Here is a 23,642-nt window from a genome sequence, read left to right on the forward strand (position 1 = left end):
TATATATTGTGTATATATATATGCAACATTTTGTATGTTCATGGTTACATTTTTATCATTTCAAAAATATGTTATTTCATATTTCTTGGACTATTTTTTTAGCTGTTATTCAATTATACATTTTGTATATCATAGTATTTAGTAATAAAAGCCTACCTGTGCACACTTCCCAGGCTGCATTTACTACTTCCTTCTATGAGTCCCCTGCTGGGGTGAAAGAGGCCTCTCCTCTGTATGTTCATGGTTACATTTTTATCATTTCAAAAATATGTTATTTCATATTTCTTGGACTATTTTTTTAGCTGTTATTCAATTATACATTTTGTATATCATAGTATTTAGTAATAAAAGCCTACCTGTGCACACTTCCCAGGCTGCATTTACTACTTCCTTCTATGAGTCCCCTGCTGGGGTGAAAGAGGCCTCTCCTCTTTCTTCACTGTGGCCTTGTCCAGGGATGAGGGGTTGAAGGGTGGGCTTCACCTAGCACTTGAAGGCCGTGAGCATGACTCTGGCAAACAGAAGCGCCCACCCTGGCGGGCGCCACAAAATCCATACACGGTCCCACAAAACTGCCTGTCACGAAGAAGAAGATCCTTGATGCTGAAAGAAAGGTCCAGAATGATTGTGATGAGGCCCTCGAGCCGGGGCTACTGGGCAGAGCCCAGGGCTGGGAGCCATTTGACCATAGAAAAACCAGCTCTGCTGTCACTCTCTCTGGATCCAGCTCAAACTGGCTCCCAAAAGTGACTGTGCATTTCTTCCCAACTGTATAGTAGTAACATCATGTTAGTACCCTGAAGTCAGCCATGTGGGAGTACCTAGGCCTGAAGAGGATGGCCTTTCTTCCTTTCTTCTTTCCTCCCTCCCTCCCTCCCTCCCTCCTGCTCTAGATACTCCATTTCTCTGGCAATAAAACGCAGGGTATGGTCCTCACAGGTCTCAGTTGTTATGTTCAGACCCTCGAGCTCTCTAGGGAGTTGCAAAGGCCCAGGATGTTGAGGCAGGGGCTACACCCCCACCTCCAGTTCTAGCAGCTCTGCTTCTTATATGTTAGAATTCTTGTGTTTGTGTGAACAACACCTTTTTTGGAACATTTAAAACTCAAGGTGCCCATAAGAACTTCAACAGAGTCCAGTGTCAGAGGCCCTGCCTAGAGTCAATGCTGGGATGTGAAAGAATTCAGTAACAGGTCAGTGCAACATGGATGGGTAAGGGGGTGTTCTTATTTTTGTTTTGTTGTTCTTTTTGAGACAGGTTTTTGCTATGTAGCTTGGGCTAACCTCAAACTCACTATCCAGAATGCTAGGATTACAGGTGGGCATCACAATGCCCCATAATATCCTTTTAAAATTAAAGCCAAAAATCCACCATGAACAAGATCACAAGGCTTTAGAGACAGGATGAGTGTGGCAGATGCTTCCTTTCCCTTGGGCTTCAACATGCTGGTGTGGCCCTGCTGAAGGGACCCTGTGGAGTATCCAGGGCTACTCTATCCAGGCAGACCTCCCTGCTGCTGGGACATCATTCTAGGCATTGAGTAATGTGGTGTGTGGCGGTGAAAGGATGGGACAGAGCAACAGCTCAGCACCAGGCTCACCCCAGGACTCTGCATGTGTCCATCTCCTCATTTTCCTGTAGCCCAGGTGATAGTACTTTTCAAAGTTCCCTAAGGTGATCATAATGTGCAGACAAGGCTGAAGACCACTGTTCCAAAGAGGCCTTTCTGCCTTTGCCAAAGGGCTATGTGGCTACATCCTAGTTTGTTTCCTCATTGCTGTGACTAAACACTCTGACCACTACCAACTTGGGGAGGAAATGGTTTATTTATCTTACATCTCCCAGGGCACAGTTCATCAGGGAACCCAAGGCAGGAACTCAGGGCAGGAACCTGGAGGCAGGAGCTGGAGCACAGGCCATGGAGGAATGCTGCTTACTCGCTTGCTCCCCTGGCCCCTGCTCAACCTGCTTTCATATGCGACACAGGCCCACCTGCCCAGAGGGCACCACCCACAGTGGGCTGGGCGTTCCCACATCACTCAACAATCAAGAAGATGCCCCTTGGACATGGCCACAGGTCAGTCCAATGAAGGCAATTCCCCAGTTGAGGCTCCCTCAACCCAGGTGTGTCAAGTTGACACTAAAGCTATCCAGCACAGGCCATAACTCCTGCACAGGGGAATCTGTAGCCTCAGGGCAAAGCCTGCACCCCAAGTACATAGCTTCCAGCAAGCTGCTGGAGCACAGGCAGACAAGGGTTCTCAAGGCCAAAAAGGCTACTTGGACCCCAAGGACAGCTCTGTGCAAACCTCGGAAAAGTCAGCCATGCCCATAGAGAAACTCAGGAGGACAGGGCTGCTCCTGAGTCCCTGCGGCTGCCATTTCAAGACGGCATTTCACTCCCCAGTATGAAAAGCTAGTCACGGCCTTTCCAACAGGTGAAGGGTAGCTGTTGGCTGGCGGGGAGAGTATCACCTGTCTGCAGGTGACCACCCCACTGCTGAGGTACAAAGCAAGAGTAGACAAAGAGGGAGGGGGAGCTAGGGTGTGAATGAACGGAGGGGTGAAAATAAACAAGCAGATGCATGAACCCATGGAAGACACAGGACGAAGAAATGAGTTTATTAGGCCCAGGCTGCTCTAATGTGGATTCCAGACCTGGAGCACTGACCTCACCCCAGACCCACTGATTCTGCTTTTTAACAAGATCTCCAAGTGATTTGCATGCATATGGTAATTTGGAAAATACTTTGTTAAACTAGCAGTGCATCCTAAGTCTAGCAAGAGATATCCCAGTGACACACAGAACTCTATAGACCAGCAATGGTGGTGTATGCCTACAATCCCAGCACTCCGGGGGGCTAAGGCAGGAGAATTTTAAGTTCAAGGACAGGTTCCAGAGAGAGACCTTGCCTGAAAAAATAGAAAACAAAACAATTAAAGTCAGGCATGGTGGCACAGGCCTTTAATCCAAGCAATCAGGAGGCAGAGGCCAGCAGATCTCTGTGAGTTCAAGGCCAGCCTGGTCTATATATCGAGTTACAGGTCAGCTGGGGCAACCGGGAGACCCTGTCTCAAAAAGACCAAAAAAAAAAAATTAATAAAGATATCTATGATATCTTCATTGACTGGCTTTGGGAGTCCTCTAGGACATACACCTCTAGGCATGTTTGTGAGGATGTTTCCCAGGAGATTTAACCCTTAATGTGGGAGGCACCATCCCATGGACTGGAGGCCCAGACTGACTAGAGAGAGGGAAAGGAGGAAGCAAGCTGAGCGCCAGCAGTCATCTCTCTGCTTCTTGACTGTGAATGCATGTGACCAGCCATCTTACACTTACTTCCACCTCACTAGAACCACCCCCGCCACCGTGCCTTCCTCACCATGATGGACTGCACCCTCATACTCTGCCAAAATAAGCCCTTCTTATGTTACTTCTGTCAGATATTTTATCAAGTAACAAGAGAAGTAAGGAGTACACTACATATGATCAATTGAATCAGAACTGTGAGACAGGAGCTGGGCCTGACTCTGGCATGGGGCCTGTGTCTGGTACCAGGTGAGCCTAAAGTTCATCTGGGGATTGAGACCTCTGAGCTAGGCAGAACTGTGAGTACCCTGGGACATCTTCAAAGTGTCCAGGGACCATCAAGACAGACCACTAGAGCTTAGACAGACCACTAGAGCTTAGAGCCTCAGCTTAATAAAGATATCTATGATATCTTCATTGACTGGCTTTGGGAGTCCTCTAGGACATACACCTCTAGGCATGTTTGTGAGGATGTTTCCCAGGAGATTTAACCCTTAATGTGGGAGGCACCATCCCATGGACTGGAGGCCCAGACTGACTAGAGAGAGGGAAAGGAGGAAGCAAGCTGAGCGCCAGCAGTCATCTCTCTGCTTCTTGACTGTGAATGCATGTGACCAGCCATCTTACACTTACTTCCACCTCACTAGAACCACCCCCGCCACCGTGCCTTCCTCACCATGATGGACTGCACCCTCATACTCTGCCAAAATAAGCCCTTCTTATGTTACTTCTGTCAGATATTTTATCAAGTAACAAGAGAAGTAAGGAGTACACTACATATGATCAATTGAATCAGAACTGTGAGACAGGAGCTGGGCCTGACTCTGGCATGGGGCCTGTGTCTGGTACCAGGTGAGCCTAAAGTTCATCTGGGGATTGAGACCTCTGAGCTAGGCAGAACTGTGAGTACCCTGGGACATCTTCAAAGTGTCCGGGGACCATCAAGACAGACCACTAGAGCTTAGACAGACCACTAGAGCTTAGAGCCTCAGCCCATCCCAGCAGCCGCATGTGGATTAGGACCCTTGAGGTTAGTCCCGTCCATCTCTCCCTCTTGGAAAGGCCTGTTTCCTGATCCTCTTAAAGACAGTCTTTACTTGGAACAGTAGGATGAGTGAACAGGACTCATGATTTTCCTGTACATGACCTCCAACTCTGCCAAAAGTGACCAAAGTCAGGGGATTCCAGCCCAGCTTGGGCTAAGCTTGGGTCAGAGGCACATGACTGGACTGGAATTCCCTGACCTGGGTCACTTCTGATCTGTCCTTATTGTCAAGAGTCTGTGGTCAAGCACAGGTCCAGCTTCAACTTGTCAGTTCCGAATGGTCTTCTAGAATGTCTAGCGCCAAGGTAAATGACTGAGAGTGCTCAGAAAAATCTCATTTAACCCAAATAAGATTTTTGAATTCAGCTATACTTGTCCACATCTCACGGGGAGATTTCATGATGGAAATACTTCCCAGGCTCTCCTGAAAAACCCATGGCTCTGGCAGGCATTAACTAGAGCCATGCTGGATGCTGTGGGTTGGTCGTGACTTCAGTTTCCACCTGACCGGTGTCATACATCACCTGCCTGGGCCCTGAAGGTGTTAGATCTTGCAGTCTTGATTCCACACAGGCTCTACCCTTGGAGAAGAACAGAGGACCTGAGCATGTAGAAGCAAAAAGTCAGTCAGCCCTGTGCCTCTGGGGGTATACCAGGCTGCCTCTCATTGTGCCAGAGCCCCAGCCTTTGGGGAAATCTGAAGTTCACAAAGAGCCCAGCTTCTGTGAAAAGCAAGAATTCTGTTTAATTGAATTTGTTTCTCTGTCCTTCCCCCCACTTCTTCCTCTCACCCTGCTCCCCAGAAGGAAAGCCAATTGGCAGCCAGTTCAGATGGGAGACCCAGGATGTACTCTTCTCAGAGAATCTCAAGGAAGAGGCCTTGGGAAGTGAGAGGCCTGAATATCATGGAATTGGGATCAGGGGCTGGGGGAAGGAAGGGGAGCTCAGAGAGACTCCCAAATCAGAAAAGTCACAAACATCCCTAGATGTCTAGGGAAAGAGAAGATGTGTGGCTAGTTCAATTTCATCTTGGCTCTTGGTCACCTCTTCTTCTGGCCAGGGAAAAATGATTTGACAGGCAAGACAAAATTTGTTAGAGACACTGTTTAACCTGATGAGCAAGGCTTGCTCTGACACTGGAGTGGGAAATCAGGGAGACAATGGAGACCAGACCCAGGCAAAGGAAAAGTCAGGGAAGCGAGAACACACAGGCAGGGGTCACAGTGGGGACTGTAGTTTCTGGCATCTGGCTCCAGCTGGGTCCTGTCTTGCCTGCTGTTAAACACAGAGCCTGTAAATGGATGGGGCAGCCTCTCTGGAGTTAGCGACTTATGACTGGCCTCCATGGTCTTCCTGTGCAATACCAAGCCATCACTTGGGATGAGGGGTCTGAGGAACACCCCTGTGTTTGTGTTGCAGGCACCTCTGAACCTCCCTGTCTCTTAGAAGTCAAGGGCAAGTCCGGAAGTCAGGGCCAATGAACCAGGCCCCAGAGCCCTGGCTGATTGTCTTCTAAGCAGGGAATCTGCCACAGGTTGCCTCGGCAACAGGTTGAGCTCTACTTCAGAGTCAATGCTTGAGGATCCCCTAACTCTGAGGAAGGGAGTCACCAGAGTCAGTTTGAAGGATGCATGGAAGTAGCCAGAGGGCACTACCCACCCCTGCTTCTGCTCAGGAAAGCACGGGAGCAGTCGGTGTGGGCAATCTCCAAGAGGCAGCTCCAGACAATGTCAGTTGGATTGTGACCCTAGCCAGGTGTCACAGAGGAAACACATGTTCTCCTGTTAATGGTCCTGGAGAGCAGGGGTCGGTGGGGGTCTGTCCGGGCTTCTCCCTGAGCTCCTGTGGCATTGCTATATTGTTGGGATCCATTTGTTGTCCTCGTTGTAGAGGAAGGACTGCTTCCCTGGGAACTCTGGCTTGTATGTGGCTGAGGAGAGAGAAAGAAAGGCATGAGGAGCCGGGCCTCGGCGCAGAGTAAGAAGGCCGGGAGACCGGCAATGCCCGCGTAGGTCAGAAGAAGGTGTCAGAACCCCTGACTGGGAATTGAACCAGGGTCCTCCACAAGAATAGTCAGTGCTCTTAACCCCTGAGCCATCCCTCCAACCCCGTAAAACTATATTCTTGAAGATATTAGGTTGGTAAGATTTCTTTTTTCTTTTTCTTTCCTTTTTTCTCTTTTTTCTTATTACTATTATCATTATTATTTTAGACAGGATCTTACTACATAGCCCTGGCTAGCCTGGAACTGAATATGTAGACCATACTGACCTTGAATGATCCACCTACCTCTGCCTCCTGAGTGCTAGGATTAAAGGCACGCACCACCATGACCAACCCAAGTTTTGTTATGATTTAGTTTAGAAATTTCCAGAAAAGTGAAAGCCGTAGCCATCAGAGACATGTTTCTCTAGCAGATGAGGCTTGGGAGTCACAGCCCCAGCATCCTTTGCATGTCTTCTCAGGAAACTACCAAGGTAGAGGCCCACATGTGCATCCTCCCACTAGCAGACCCTCAAGGTCACTTTCATGGAGGGTGACCACAGCAGCAGGAATGGCCTGCTTGGGCTGTACCTTGAGGTCTGCCCTTCAGGAGCCCCTCAAGTGCCTCAGACAGATAACACTCCCAGAGGACCAGGCCAAGCAGAGTCGGCCAGAGCACCCCCCCCAGGTCTCTAGATCTCCTGTTGTAGACAAACTGGTCTGCGCGCACACACACATACACACACACACACACACACACACACACGCCACCCCATCCCACCCCATCATGGGGGAAAACCTGCAGTCTTACTGGTCTGATGTCATACATTTACAAGGCCAAAGCTTGGAGCCTAACCCTCTCCCTCTCCGGTGTCCCTTACCATTTCCTTACCTGTGGATAGAGGCGCGGGGGTCTCCTCCCTTACCAGACTAATGCCTTTGGGGCCTAAGTTACCTCAGCTGCCCAGTGCAGGAGTATCCCCAGTGCTCACGGAAAGGCTGAGTGTGATGGACTTGGTTTCCGTCTCAGCTCTGCCTTCCTGTTACCATGCACCCAGCATACCTGCCAGCTCTAGATGCCACCAGCTGGCCTTTGTCAGGGAGTGGTACTAGCTGAGGGGAGCTTCATATGGGTGGGAAAACGTGGAGACCACCCATCACTGCAGAGTGACCCCCTCAGGATAATTAGCTGTCAGGGAGAACCAGGTGCAATAAGCACTGGGGGGCCTCAGAGATCCACTCCTTAGACTGTCTCTACTGTCTGTCATCACAAATAAGACACAGCAGCAGGAGACCCTGCCTGGGGACTCTGCCCTACCACAAATGCCCCAGTGAGCTGTGGGCAGCTTGCCCTTCAAGTCAAACCTCACCTGTCTTTAAAATACCTTGGCCAGTCTTGACTAATGACTTAAATATCTTTTGGGGGGTGTCTTTTTGAGATAAGGTCTCCCTGTAGCCTCAGCTGTCCTGGAACTCACTATGTAGACGAGGCTGGCATCGAACTCACAGAGATCTGCCTGCCTCTGCTTCCTGAGTGCTAGGATTAAAGATGTGTGCCACCACACATGGCATGACTTAAATATCTTTAAGAACAAGAACTCTTCTGAGAATCCTATAAAAGCCATGGCCTCTTTCCTTAGAAAACAATGTCTCGGACTTGGGGAGATGGCTCAGTAAAATGCCTGCTGTGGAAACACGAGGACCTTAGTTTGGACCCCTAGGACCCATGTAAAAAAGCCAGGGGTGGTGGCACATTCCTATAACCCCAGAACTGGGGATACAGAGACAGATGGAGTCCCAAAGCTTACTTGTCAGTCAGCCTAGCTGAATTAATGAGCTTCAGGTTCGGTGTGGGACCCTGTCTCAAAAAATAAAGGTAGCGGGGTAGTGAGGTATTTAATGGGTTGAAGCACTTGCTGCCAAGCCTGACAAACTGAATTCAGTCTCCAGGACCCACATGGTGGAAGGAGAGAACTGACTTGTGAGGGTTGTCCTCTGACCTTCACATATGACATTGCATATGCATGCATGTGCATGCATAAACACACACACACACGGAAAAGAAAAAGAGAAAAGACAATGTCTGTGTGCCCCACGGCCCAGCCAGTCCCTCACTGACCACCCAGTGCCTGTGCCTTCCACATCTTGAACCTCCCCAGTCCTCAGCTTCAGATCCCTGGCCTGGCTCTTGTCTAAAGGCCCTCTCACCTTCAGAGACCAAACATTTTCATACTGGACCTGTGGGCTGATGGCCTCCTAAGCTCACCCTCATCCCTGTAGCCTGTTAGCAGTCTATAAACTCATAGTGTTTGATGGCCCTGGAATGCAAAACAGTTTTGGAAGATTTGGGGCTGAATTTCTCCTACCTGGGCCGGGCAGGCCTGGCTTGGATGACGCCACTGGCCACCGGCTAGTGTTGGACACAAATGAAGCACTGCAGATGAAACGCTTGGGGGGTCCTTCATAGTCCACAATCTCGTACTGACCAGGGCCTGGCAGAGGTGGCTTTGCGGGGAGAGGCACGGGGTGGGCTGAAAAGTTCAGGAGCGCGGCCTTCCTTTGGAAAAGAAAAATGGGAGGATGTCACCGCCGCTGTCTCATGGGGGAAGTGGGAGGTTTTAGATGCAACCAAGGCCTGTGGGGTGCTTAGGGGTCTGTGAGAGGCTCACACAAGGCACCCCCTGGGCAGGGTCCTAATTCCATTGCTCGTGAGCCCAAGACCCCTGGACTTCAGTCCTTGTCCATATAATGGCAACCCTAGCAACCATACCTCACAGGTTCGCTGGGATTAAATAAGATGGTGTACCTAAACCACAGTCCTCAGGACTATGAGGGTGCAGGATACGTGCTAACTCTGATTGATTGGTAGTATCTAGCTGGAGCTCTGTGTACTAAAGCCTTGATGAGAAGAGGCTTTGATAAGCCACTTGTGATGTCTTCATGGCCAGGCCAGGGAAAGAGGCATCCCACACTCCAGGGATTTGCTCTCCCACAACTGGCAGATGTCTACTGACATCCCAGAATCCTGCTAACTTTTCCTGAAAGGTTGGATGCAGGAGTGGACCAGCACTGGGCTGGGAATCTAGAGATTTCTGCACAACACTCACTGCTTGCAGTATAACCATTTTCATGATGTCTCTCCTGGAAAGGAAGTCTATTTTGTATAATAACTTTGGAATTTAATCATTGGATGGAAGCTAAGTGGACCCTGTACTGGAGTTCAAGCCGCCACATCAGTTTTGGAACACAGCTTACCTGTGTGTAAGCTGAGGGAGTTGGACAAGAGAATCTCTGAGGTCTCTTCTTTCACCAGGCTTCAATCCACAATTATATTGGTGACCAGGTGCCTAGGGCTATCTGGGGAATCAGGTCACCATGCAAAGTGCCCACCAACCTTCATACCTGAAGATTCATCTCAGCCCTCTCAATGAAAAGGGCAAGGAGGTTCTCAGAATGCAAAACAAGCCAGGAAGTCCCAGCACACCCCAAAGACTGTTGCCCTTGGGCCTCTACCTTCTTAATTCCAGACAGCTGGAAGATCTACAGATGTCTAATCAGCTTTCTTATTTTGATAAAGTTGGTGTAGAGAGAGAAAGAAGTGGCATGTGTAAAGTTTGGACCAGATGGCAAGACAGTGGCTTGGTCCGAGCAATTCAAAGAAGTGCCGTGACAGAGTCTGAGCTTCAGAGACACACAGACCTGAGTGTGAGCTCTAATCATACCGCTGACTGACTATGAAACAGTGGACAAGGCCCCTGAGCTCTCTGTGCCTTGATGCCATTGTCAGCAGCAAGGAGAGAGAGCACCCACTCTTTGTACGGGAGGTATGTCAAAAAGAAAAACAAAACAGGTGCTCAATAAGAGCTGCAGCCCCAGCACATGCTGCTTCACTGGCCAGGAGCAATAGAGTCAGGAAAGAGAGACTCCGGAAAGCCACCTAGTTCTACCTGAAGCTCATGGGAGGAACAACGGCCCTGGATGCTTCTGTTACAGCAAAAGTGGCCACAGGAAGAAAGGAGAATGTGCTCCCTACTCTGCTTGGAAAAGTCACTTTAGGGTGTGGTTATCTGCCTTTCTCCTAACGTTCTTGCTGGCGAGACGGAAAGCGGTCGGGGACATCTCTCCTGGAAAGGAAGTCTATTTTGTATAATAACTTTGGAATTTAATCATTGGATGGAAGCTAAGTGGACCCTGTACTGGAGTTCAAGCCGCCACATCAGTTTTGGAACACAGCTTACCTGTGTGTAAGCTGAGGGAGTTGGACAAGAGAATCTCTGAGGTCTCTTCTTTCACCAGGCTTCAATCCACAATTATATTGGTGACCAGGTGCCTAGGGCTATCTGGGGAATCAGGTCACCATGCAAAGTGCCCACCAACCTTCATACCTGAAGATTCATCTCAGCCCTCTCAATGAAAAGGGCAAGGAGGTTCTCAGAATGCAAAACAAGCCAGGAAGTCCCAGCACACCCCAAAGACTGTTGCCCTTGGGCCTCTACCTTCTTAATTCCAGACAGCTGGAAGATCTACAGATGTCTAATCAGCTTTCTTATTTTGATAAAGTTGGTGTAGAGAGAGAAAGAAGTGGCATGTGTAAAGTTTGGACCAGATGGCAAGACAGTGGCTTGGTCCGAGCAATTCAAAGAAGTGCCGTGACAGAGTCTGAGCTTCAGAGACACACAGACCTGAGTGTGAGCTCTAATCATACCGCTGACTGACTATGAAACAGTGGACAAGGCCCCTGAGCTCTCTGTGCCTTGATGCCATTGTCAGCAGCAAGGAGAGAGAGCACCCACTCTTTGTACGGGAGGTATGTCAAAAAGAAAAACAAAACAGGTGCTCAATAAGAGCTGCAGCCCCAGCACATGCTGCTTCACTGGCCAGGAGCAATAGAGTCAGGAAAGAGAGACTCCGGAAAGCCACCTAGTTCTACCTGAAGCTCATGGGAGGAACAACGGCCCTGGATGCTTCTGTTACAGCAAAAGTGGCCACAGGAAGAAAGGAGAATGTGCTCCCTACTCTGCTTGGAAAAGTCACTTTAGGGTGTGGTTATCTGCCTTTCTCCTAACAAATACACACTACTTTATCCTAAGCTGTGGCTCCCTCCCCAAGGCACCCTGGGAAATACCATGGATATGTGACTGGCCATATTTTGAGACAGACTTGACTCCTGGAAATTATGGCTAGAGCAAGCTAACCATCACATGTGGTCACCTGTCAGTCTAGATCGCCCCAAACCCAAGAGCCCCACCTCGTATGGAGGGAAGACCATCGGGTGTCTGCTTATCCAGGCAGGGGCAGCTGCAGGAGACTAGTTCAGGCTGGGCCCACATCACACCTCTGCAGGTTTGTTTAGAGTAACCCCTTCCTGCACCCCATCAGAGTACTAGGGGTGCCCCCGACACCCTAAGCCCAACGCTGGGGGGTTCTCCAATGAACACAGCCTGGTGTGCAGATCTGGTCAGGCACTCTTAGGAATCCAGAGTATTCAAGACTAAGACACAGACCTCAAGGGCTGGGTAGTCCATGGCTGGCGCTGATCCTGAATGGTGACAGACAGTAGGGCAGCTGTGGCTTGAGGGTCCCCTTTCCTGTTCACTGGCTGTGTGTCTTCAAGAACTCTCCTGGCCTACCTAGGCCACACGCTAGGAGTAACTGGGTCTCACCTGCATGTTTCTCTAACAAGAAGTCTGTTTGTTTGAATGGTAAGTTTGAAACTGTACTGAGGCACCGGAGAGATGGCAGCAGTTAACAGCACTTGCACAGGATCCCACATGGTAGCTCACTACTGTCCCTAACTCCAGTTCCACGAATCTAAGCCCTCTTCTAGCCTCAGAGGCACTACATGCACGTGGTGCACTTACACATAGGCAGGCAAAACACTTGTATGTATGTAATAGAAATAAATCAAAAACAGTTTTTTCTTTAAAACAAAACCTGTACTCAGTGCAAATAAAGACACACACCTACAATCCCAGCACTTAAGGCAGGAGGAGTGTCACAAGTCTGGAAGTCTGGGGCTAGCCAAGACTACCTAGTAAGTACCCGGCCAGCCTGGTACATACTGTGAAATTCTTTTCCAAAAAGGAACAGAGACAGTTCCTAGGGCATCCAAAACCGCACCCTGGAAGAGGCGACTTTGGCCCTGAAAGGCCCATGGGAAACCTTCAGGTAGGAAGGGCTGGAAAGGGGCCTCCAGCAAGGGCACTCAGGGGCCAGATATGGCAGAGGGTGCAGCCAGCCTCAGCCCACACAGCAGAGGTTGCTACACAGGGAGAGGGAGGCTAGGCCACAATGCCTGTCTTCCGCCCTCCATCCCTTCTCAACCTCTATCATTTCTAGATTGTTCTCTCCTTTCTGACCATTTTCTCTGCCATCCAAACAGATGCAATGGAAAGTTAAGGAGAAACTCTAACTATGGCCTCCCAGTTCCACTTTGCTTTCTAGAAACACCCAACACAACACTGTCCTCAACTCTGTGCCTATACAGTTCCTTCCAATAGGAACACCCATCCCTGCACACTGGACTCATTCTGTATATCCTGCCACCCTCAACCTGCCCCGTTTAGGCCATTCCTTCTACCTCTACCTAAGCTCCAATGCTTTCCTTGGGGCCTGAGTCCCCAGCAAGTCCACACGTCACGGCAGGCTCCAGTCCATGGCCCACAGTGGGAGAAACTGCAATAACTCGAGGTGACCTCAGAAAAACCATCAGCTCCTCATGTCCCACCCCCCATCCAGGCTGCTGAGTCTTCTTCCTATGCCTACACATTAGCTACTGTGCCTGCTTCCCACTTTAGGGAGATGATCTGGTCTTACTCAACATTACTAGCCCCATGCTGGGGACTTCTGCTGAACTATAGGGAAAACTGGAGCACGGGGTGGGGGGAGGTGGTAAAGCAGGTAATAAAGCCTAGACACCAGATTCCCCCTCACCCAGCAGGGCTGGTCCCTGGTGGTGAGACAGAGTTGGTAAATCTCAGAGATCCAGTGGTCCCAGTTAAGGCAGCCAGCAGCACAATGGGATCAGCCTTTGATGAGCCTCATGGCTTAGTTATGAGTGAAAACATCTATCAAAGGCCACAGCAGGATTAAGCACATTCCCAGCTTCCAACATGAGCTCTTTGTCAACGGTCCAGAGATAATGAATGTGTCTGAGGACTCAGCAGGTCACTGTCAGAAGACATCCGGGACCCCTGGACACTCCCAGGCACTCTCTGCCCCAGGGATTCCCAGGTTTGGTAAGGATAAAGGGGCAATTTCTCTCCACATTAAAGGGCAACTGATTGCCTCTGGGGTGGAATGCAGTATCTGTTCTGCAGTGACGGATGACAGCCGCCTGGGAAGAAGCATCCCATAGCTAATTGATAATCCCCGGGAGAACTTTAGGTGGGTCCAGGGTAATTACCAAATTGGAGCAGAGCCAAGGGGCTTGATTCCTGGGCTCTGGCCATGACAAGGCAGCATGCCTGTGTAAAGCCAGTGGCCTAAAGACTCCAGGAAGTGGATGAACTGTCAGAGAGGAGTCTCTGGGTATTCTGCCACCTGACAGCAGGTGGCACCGGGAGGGACCCCATTCTGATCTCAAAACCTTAACCCTGCCTCGCCCTGCCTGACTGAGTCACCCCCGTGACAAGCACCAGGGACCTGAAGAAGTAAAACCTCAGCTGACACTCACTTGACTTGTAAAGACGCCCAAGAGGCCGACAAATCCTCCCAGCTTTGAGTCAGATGGGTGGCTGTGGCCCAGGAGCACCCACAATGTGTTCCTCCGCTGAGGCTTGCAGGGTACCAGGAGCTAGCACACCACCAGCCCCTGCCATGGCACCACCCTGTAGGGGCACTCTGGAGAGCTCAGGGGGTGTGCAGAGAACCTGTGCAGGTCCCAAGAGAGATGCAAGTGCTGTGGGAGTCGAGCAGCTCAGCTCCTTTTGTCCTTGAGGCTCTATGTGAGGGGTTCTCACCCCACCAGGATGAGTCTGAATTTCCCATGGTGGGTTGGTTACTAATGTCTTGCCTTCTCAGGCTTGCGAGTCTGGCTGGTGAATGGGAAAGACAGAGGGTTCTACACGCTGCCCACTGCCTGGGAGACAGGACAAGCTCGTCCTCAAACCTGCAGGCCACCTGCTGAACACTTTGGTCACATCACTATCCTCCTCCAATCTCTCTGGACTTCACTGTTCTGGGTCAGCAATGTAGACCAGAGGCTCTTGGCAGAGTTCACACCTGCTGCAGAGTCACACTCACTGGATTCTCTGCACCCTGAGAAAGCAGAGCCAGCATAGTAAAGTTGCTGCTGCTGCTCTTCTTTTTGTCATTCTTATTTTGAGACAGGGTCTCATGGAGCCCAGACTGGCCTCAAGGTTGCTACGTAACCAAGGATGACCTTGACCTTCTGATCCTCCTGCCTCTACCTCCTGAGTAGGAGATTACAGGTGTGAACTACCACACTCAGCCCTTTATGTGAATTTTAAAATGTATAATTTGGACCTCCTCTGTGGGTCCAGACTGGTTTCAATCCACTCACTACTCCCTGTGAGCACCCCCAAGTGATGTGGCAGGAAAGCATGGGGTCCTGAAGTGCCGGAAGTGGATCAACACTCTTTTCACTCACTGATAGATGGAAGCCCAGAGATCAGCCCCAGACCACAGAGCCAATTAGCTCAATTGTCCTGCTGTAGAGTCTGGATTCCATTCATTGGAAACCCTGAGTTGGGAGGCGGGGTTTAACAGATTGCTTTACTGCAGGGCTTAGAGCCATTAACAGGCCCAGGTGCACCGTGATGCCCCAGGTGGGTAGGAGGAGAGTGTGCCCTGCTTTCCAGCTGTATTAACGCAAGATGGTTCATACAGATGGCCAGCGAGCCTCAGTATGCCCCAAAAAGGACAGCACTGCTATGCTGCCCCAGGTAGAATTTCTGAGGACATGTGTGGTTGCAAGCTAGCCCACATGAACATCTGTGACATGCTCCACTGCCTTACTGAGGCGTTTCTCAGATGAGCCTGGTGGGAGGTTCAGTGTCCCACCAACCCAACTTCCCCTAGCTCCACATCAGAACCAGAGAGTCTGGGAGCTGGGGGACTGACAATCACCAACACTATACCAAGAGATGGTTTCAAATTGTTCTGCCAAACTTGAATGAAGGCCAAAAGATACCCCTCCTGATGAACCTGCAAAAACCAGGTGTTTTCCACTCTCATGTCTTATTTTGCCATTTTCCTCAATGAAGCTTCAAGATCTGAGCTATGGGTTTGAGCCACCATGCCAAAAAGCAACCGTATCCTATTTCAGTAGGATATAGAATAACCTCAGCTATAATGAGTAAGAGCCAGATGTTTGAAAAGACAGGGGCGATCTCCCAAATTTGAACATTACAGAATGCGTCAAAACATCACGTGGTTCCCATAAATATGCCAGCTTTTATGCGTCAGCTGGGAAAAGATTAAGAGCTATTTCCATACTCTGTCTCATCCATCCTCCCAGGAACCCAACAGAACCCTGAGCACTTAGGCAGGAAGACTCCATAAGAGCCCATCCACTCCCCACAGGCCTGCCCCTCATGGCACCATCCCCCAGGCAGAGCAGAAGAAGGGTTGTGTGCAGAGGGAACCCACACCAGCTTGGAGGCAGGAGTCTCTGACCTTTAGAGGGAGCATATTCCTGGAGACTGGTCACCCTGGTCCCCTGCCCTAGGGCCTGGGAGATAGCCTGCAGAATCCCGGAAAAGGAGCACAAAAGGGGTTAACCTGGTAGCCTCCGAGTCTGAGCCCCTTCTCCAGGTCCCACTTGGTAGATTCCAAACTTGCTGTTTGCTCTAACCCTGCCCCATGCCCCAGGCCAATGGCCAGATGGTGCCCAGTCCTGTGTTGTCCTCCCACTCTCCCTTGTTGACTGACTGTCTACACACCATGGCTCTGGCCCTGATACCAACCAGGCCTCTCTGGAGAGGCCCAGGTGACTGACACATGCTTAGTCCTAACTCTGATAGTCAGCCTTCCAATGGCCAGATCTGCCAGAGTGGCTACAAGGGCTTAGTGACAGGATTGACCTTACATGCAGTTATAATGGGGAGACTTCCCATTGTAAAAGCAGAGTAATGTCTGCCCCAGGAGAACCCAGCCTTATGGGGAATGTGGGAAGATTCTGACAGCTCTGAACCTGATTCTCTGTGGCAGGATGTGAGCTGTGTAGACTTGGGAAAATCCCTCAGCCTCACTGAAGTCGAGCTCCTTCCTCTATGAAGCAAGAACAATGATTCTACACCTTTTATGTTCCCGACAGCAAAGCTGCTCAGTCAACATCATGTACTAAGCACTTACTGAGCATCTATAACTCAGTAGCAAGAGCCCCTGGACTGGGTCCTGCCTGAGTGACAGCCCTCCCTGTTCTGTCCCTGTGAGGGTTCCCCTCCCCCCTCGCCAGCCCCACCCCTGCCCAAAGCCATCTTAGCAGAAAAGTTCAGGACTCACGGGATATGAGGTTTTTTCTGAACCTTGATGTGATGGCTGGGGTCATAGTAACCAGGCCCAGGGCCTGTTGATGTCAGTTTTATTCCACGGTCAGTTTTAGACTTGAAGCAGGACACTAAGACCTTTGGTGACTGTTTTACCAGGGATTCGTTGACATTGTAATGGCCTGAACAGAGACAAACATTGACACAGGATGGAGACACTCCAGATAAGTGAAAAGCAGCATCTTCCAGCTCTCGGACACCTCACAGACAGCTCCTAGGGGACATCTTTCAGTGGGTCAGCCAGGAGGGCTACCTGTGTCGGCTGAAGACCAGACTACCACTGTGTGGTGTTCAGAACATGGCAGTGAACACCACGTACTTTACCCCATGGTCCTCAGAGCAGCCACATGGGTCTAACCTTCCATCCTACACATAGGTCCCTGATACTCAGAGATAGGAATTAACTTTTCAGTGGACAGTCATCCAACCAGGCACCCGACGACCCTCCCAACCTCACGATCACTGGGGTAGTCTCCTCTTCTGTAGAGTGAGAACATTCACACTTCTGGGGGTGGGATGGTTCTGATGGCTGATTGCTGTCTTGGTTACTTTGAAATGGAACGTAAGCAACTGTGTGTGTGTGTGTGTGTGTGTGTGTGTTATGCACATACGTATGCAAGTGTGCATGCCCATGTGCCTGGAGGCCAGGGGAGCATGCTGGGTATTCTGCTTTATCACTCTGTATCTTATTTCCTTGAGACAGAAGTCTCTCACTGAACTAGAACTGGAACTAGACTAGTAGACAGCAAATCCCAGTGATCCACTCCTCCCCTCTTTGCCCCCCACAGCACTGGAATTACAGGGTGCATGTGTGACCATGCCTAGCCTTTTACATGATGGGTCATGGGGATTTAGACATATGCTTGTAGAGCAAGCACTCTTACCTGCTGAGCCATCTCCCCAGCCCCTAAGCAATAGGTTCTTACTGAGCATCTGCTGTGTGGAGAGATGTCCATCTAGCACTAAGGCCCAGCCATGCTCTGTCTCAAGAAACCCTGACAGAATCCAATTCACTTTTGCACAAGGCTTCAGGGAGGAATGAATGGCCAGAGTTGGAAGCAGCCTCACCCTAAAGGGAGTGAGGGGAGCAGCCTCACCCTAAATCATCAGCAGCCCTGGGAGTGGGAAGTTAGGGAACAAAGTCAGCAATACTAGGCAAAGGCCTTCAAGACTCCTGCACACCTTGGTCCAGGCTTCCGGTCACTCAGAAATTAAAATACTTATTCAACAGAATTGAAAAGCATAAGGCTAGACACACATCAGGCAGGGCAGCATCCAGGCGTAAGGCAGCTTCACAGGGACTGAGCTGGCCTGAGGGAAGGTGAGCCACACAATGACAGGAATGCCACACCGGCAAAGCTTGATTTTTGGTTTGTTTTTGTCTCTTGGTTCTTTGCACGTGAGCGTGCGTGCATGTGTGCATGCATGTGTGTGTGTGTGTGTGTGTGTGTGTGTGTGTGTGTGCGTGTGTGTGTGTGTGTGATCATGCAGGAGCAGGTGGAGGCCAGAGCTCAATGCCAGGTGTCTTCCTCAATTGCTCTCCGCCCTTCAAAAAAAAAAAAACTTTTATTTTTACATGTGTTTATGTATTGTGTGCGCCATGGTGTACATGTGGCGGTCAGAGGACAACTTGTGGGATCTCAGGAGTCAAACTCAGGTCGTTAGGCTTGGCATCAAGTACCTGCTGAGCCATCTTGTTGGCCCTCCACCTTATTTTTTGAGACACGGTCACTCACTGAAACCTAGAGCCCTCAGATTTGGCTAGACTGGGTAGCCAGCAAGCCCCCAGGATCCTCCTGTCTCTGCCTCCCCATGCCAGCACATGCCACTACACGGGGTTTTTTCACTTGACGGTAGAGGTCAGGTTCTCAATGCTTGTTCTCAGCAAATCAGCCATGTCTCCAGCCCTTCTTTTTGGTTGTTTTATTTTATTTTTTTAATTTTTTGTCTTTTTGAGACAGGGTCTCCCTGTAGCTCCAGCTGGCCTGGGACTCACTATGGAGACCAGGTTGGTCCCTGATCTCACAGTGATCCACCTGCCTCTGCCTCCTGAGTGATGGGATTAAAGACGTGCATAATCACACCCAGCTTTATTTTGTTTTTTGAGACAGATCTTACACTGTAGCACAAGCTAGCCTCAAACTTGTAGCAGTCCTGCCTTGGCACCCCCCAAATGCTTGGATTAAAGGTGTCATATGTTCATATTTTTAGAGATATGCATGAATGAAAAAGTGACACAAAGCTTGAATGTCTACGTGTTTGATGACATGTATGACCAAGTGACCATGGCTGAATCAGGACAGGATGAAGAGGGGGTAGGGGAAGCCAGGAAAACAAATTTCAGTAAGTAAATAGAATTGATGGGAATCCAGAAAAGTGGAAACAATTGTATTAGCAGTGGCACAGTGTGGATAATATTTGAAAATATTATAAATTTGACTTTGTTCTGTTTGGGTCTTTGTTTTTAAGACAGGCTCTCACACTGTAGCCCAGACTGACCTCGAACTCAAGGCAATCCTCCTGCTTCAGTCCCTGAGAGGCTGACTTTGTCTTAAAGTTTACTTTCCCGTTGCCAAAAAGAACACTGGGGTGGCATGAACAGGATCGAAGGGGCACGATCATCTCCAGCTGGGGCAGAGCCCTGTGTACTCTGGAAGTCAGAGGATGACCACTATGCTGAGGAGCAGTTTAGTCCAGATTCTGTTCTTTGTTACAGGAACTGGCTTCTGGGAGGGAGCAGGCCCCTATGGCTGGCTGTGGGGTGCCCCAACCCAGGGCTCTGTGGTGGGGCCTCTGGCTAAACCCCAGGGGTGTCAGCTTTGTTCTGCCGTATAAACAAACAAGGTGGGGCTTTGAGGGGATGATGCAAGGACAGGGTGGTAGGGGAGCTGTGGTGCTGCTGAGCCTCCTAATTAGCGCTGGCTTTGTTACTCAGCTTCAGCCAGATCTTCTCGGCTTTAATCTGGATTTGCTGAAATCTGACATGCCCTGCAATTTTCTCCACACCCCACGCCTCCCTGCTCCTCCTCTGGGTTCTGGGGCCCAGAGTTTCCTGGCCTGGCTAGGCAAAGTGAGGTTGGGGGAGGGGGACACCTCTGGACCCCTCTGGGCTGATCAACTAGGATGTATGCTCCAAGGCTAGAGGTCTGGGAGCAGAGGGGGATGTACCACCCTTTGGAGCCCATTGGGAAACAGTGCAGGCACGCTCAGCTGTGTTCCTAGATCTTGGTTCCAGAAGGCACCAAGGAACCCTAGGAAGTGGGCTCTAGTCAGACACCCCTGGGTTTAGGTCTGCTATTTTACTGACCCAGTGACAATGGACAAGTCATTGTGACAATCTAAGCTTCCACTTCCTCTTGTGAAAAACTGGGCTAAGGGCTGGGGAGATGGCCAGCAGTTAAGAGCACTGGCTGCTCTTGCAGAAGACCTGGGTTCAGTTCCCAGCACCCACACATGGTAAGCTAATAACTATCCACAACTCCAGTTCCAGGGGATCCGACGCCCTCTTCTGGCATTCGTGGGCATTGCAGGCCCATGGTACACTTAACATACATGCAGGCAAAATAGTCATACACACAAAAATTTTTTAAAAATAAATTTTTTAAAAATTTGAAAACTAGGTTAAGGGCACAGGTCCACGTAGACAAACTTAAAACACTCTGCATGGAGTGGAACGCTGGGAAATGGCAGTGTCAGAGCAGCAGGAGGCCCTGTCATTGTCTCCCTCCATTCCTCCCTGCCGGTAGCCTTCAGAGGCCACTTCCCCACCTGGCTGCCCAGAGCAGGTGGCAGGGCCCCAAAAGGTCAGCCAAGAAGGCTGATTAGGGACATGTGCAGAGCCAGCTGCAGACCCCTTCTCTGTTCAGCACTTTCTCTGCCTCTACCTCCTCCCCCCCAACCCAACTCCTTCTGGAAAGGCTCCCCAAAGAGAGATGGGTATCCTGAGAACCCAAGGCCAGGCAGCCGCTTACCTGGTGCAGGTCCCAATCTGGCCACAGGGAAGGATCCTCTTTGAGTTTTTGATAGGAACCCAGCTCGAGCAGAGACGTTGTTTTTCTGTCTGCAGCAAGAGATGGAGACCTGGGGGTGGGGGTGGGGGAGAAAACACACCCCTGTGTGCTAAGTGCCTTCCCCCTCTCTGTCTTTGTCACCCCGCTGGAACAAGTGGTAAATATGAGTCAAAAAAATATCAAATTTAAACCTGTCCTTCTTAGAAAGAGAACTGACGTGAACAAAAGGCAATGCTGACTTTACCGTATCCCCGCTCGAGTGGCCTGTGACAATCACACACACACACACACACACACACACACACGGCAGCAAAGTCTGACCCAGCCTGGTGCCAGAAGAGAACCTTGAAGACCCTGCCTCTGGTCTCCCTTCTACCCGGCAAGGCTGTGTGGTCCAGCTGAGGTTGTTTAACCTCTCTGGGCCTGAGTTTTCTCCTCTATAAAATGGTTCAGATAATCCCTCTTGCGTTTGTTGTAGAACATTGTTGGGGACAAGGGTGGCCAACAGGAACCATCTAGAAAAAGCGTTGTTTCATTTCTTTTCAGTATTGAGGTCTTGTGTATATTGGACCAGTAATCCACCACTGGACCAGTAATCCACCACTGAGCAGTCCCCACAGTCGTTGGGAAACTGTTTTGCTAAGTATGTGATGCTCTGCACGTGAATTTTTTTCATGAATTTTTGCCTGTTATTTTTATTCTTTTCAAGACTGGTCCTCCATATCCCCGCCTGATCCCTGGCTGCATTCCTTACTGTGCAAACAGTCCTTTATAAACATGGCATCTGGGGTACAGACTGCTATCTCTCAAGATTGTGATCACTGCTCTAATCACTCCTTTCTCTTTGCTTTTCTGGACTGACCAGAAGTTAAGAATTCTGGTTGATCCACGAAATTTATGTATGATGTGGTCTGATGTGGTCAGAACTCTAAAAACAATAGGAGGGGGAGAAACTTGAGGTCATTCTTCTGTTACGCATGAATCACAAATATTTGAAGTGCCAATTTGCAGTCAGTCTCCTGTATTCATTAGATAACAGAAGTAATAAAAATTGTGCCCAAGATCGCTGGGTATATTTACTGAATGAGTGAGAGACTAGTCTGTCTCTTGAGAAATGCAGGTGGCATTTTGATTTTATGTTCACAAAGGTGGAGGAATGTAGCTTTTCTCAGGGTCCCGACGGCAGGTTGCATACAGAGAGCTCTGACACAAAGGCCAGATGGGCAGGCTAATTACTGGACAAGAGAGAACCAGGCCCAGCAGGAAGATAATAACAGTCCCAAGCCAAGGACTCCAGAGAAGAAGCCAGGACCAAGGCCAGACACAGGCGAGTTGCTCAGTGCACAGTGTGGCTAACAGGATTATGGCCTTTCTGCTCCTTGCCTGCTGCCTCCACCATTGTTCTCCTGGGCTGGGGAAAAGCCGCCTGCAGACAAAACAGTTGCCAGGCTTTGTTCTTTACCCAGACAGAAAAGCTGCTGAAAATAGAGCATCTTGGTACAAACTGTGCATCACGGGAAGATTCTGCCATTAGACTAGGAAAATAATCAACAGGTGAAAACAGACAGAGGGACTCAACATGTAGCCAAAGCAGAAAATGCATGTGGACCCTGTGCAGGGTAACCTCCAAACCACCTGGCTCTTGATGATGTCTGTCTTGGGAAGCAGGATTATAAGGGAATTAGCATGGAGCTGGAGAGATGGAGAGAGGTTAAGATGCTTGGTTCTCTTCTTGAAGACCTCAGTTCAGTTCCCAGCATCCACATGGGTGATTCACAAGTGCCTATAAACCCAGCTCCAGAAAGATCCAATGCCTCTGGCCTCCAAAAGTGCCTGTACTCACATGTATATACCCACACAGAGACACACACAATTAAAAATAAAATAAAAATTTTAAAAATAAGTGAATGAGAATTACAAGGAAATTCTAGGCTGAGTTTCTATAGGGCTTAACTGTATGTTATTTACAATATGCGTGCTTTTCAGTCACCTAAAAATAGTTATGAACAAAAATCCATGCACTTAACAGACTATGACTAGTAAGAATCAGATACATACAGATTAGAGATGCATGCGCCAACATCTCAGTGTTATGAGCAAAAACAATGAGTCTTTCTGTAAGGAACAATATATTCTAAAATGAAATGGAGATCTTTTTTAAAGGTTAAAAACTCATTCAATTTTATGTCTTACAGGGCTTATAATGAGTTCAATATTGTATAACTGTATTAATTCAACTGTGAACCTAGAAACTTGCACCCACTTGTGAAAGAGATGTACTCTTGCTCTGGAGTGTGTTACTGAATATGTTAAAGCTGTAATGAAATGCTTCTTCTAATCATGTAGTTATTAAAAAATTTTTCTAAATTGAAAAGTTAAAAAAAAAAACAAAAAAACCCATGCACTTATGGGGCTAGGGAGATGGCTCAACTATTAAAGGGATTGCTGAGTTCAGATCCCAGCACCCATGTAAAAACCCAAACACAATGACATGTGCCTTTAGGAGATAGAAACAGGAGGATCCCTGAGACTCACTGGCCTGCCAGTCTAGCCAAATTGGTAAGCTCTAAGTTCAGTGAGAGACCCTGTCTCAAATAAATAAGCGGGCATGGTGGCACACACCTTTAATCCCAGCTCTTGGGAGGCAGATGGATCTCTGTGAGTTCAAGGCTATCCTGGTCTATGTAGTGAGTTCCAGGCCAGCTGGGGCTGCAGAGAGACCCTGTCTCAAAAAGATTAAATAAATAAATAATAAATAAATAAACAAATAAATAAATAGTAGA

General features: G+C 49.3%; 1 protein-coding gene across 4 annotated transcripts in view; it reads right to left on the reverse strand.

Annotated features, from left to right (window-relative positions):
• Positions 1-5,259: 5,259 nt before the first annotated feature.
• The window catches only part of Stpg1 (sperm tail PG-rich repeat containing 1), a 55,700-nt gene continuing 37,317 nt past the window's right edge, over positions 5,260-23,642 (reverse strand). For 3 of the 4 annotated variants that reach the window (XM_029553779.1, XM_029553781.1, XM_029553780.1), the window contains exons 6-8: positions 20,821-20,929; positions 16,806-16,971; positions 5,260-6,285 (exon numbers count right to left, since the gene is read on the reverse strand). In XM_029553779.1, coding sequence (XP_029409639.1) covers positions 6,114-6,285; positions 16,806-16,971; positions 20,821-20,929 — 447 coding nt within the window. In that variant the 3' untranslated portion in view covers positions 5,260-6,113. Of the gene's footprint in view, positions 6,286-8,704; positions 8,896-16,805; positions 16,972-20,820; positions 20,930-23,642 lie in introns of all 4 variants that reach the window. The other variant, XM_029553782.1, reaches the window with a different exon arrangement.

This window comes from Nannospalax galili, unplaced genomic scaffold (assembly GCF_000622305.1).
Source record: "Nannospalax galili isolate Female #2095 unplaced genomic scaffold, S.galili_v1.0 scaffold184, whole genome shotgun sequence".
NCBI lineage: Eukaryota > Metazoa > Chordata > Mammalia > Rodentia > Spalacidae > Nannospalax > Nannospalax galili.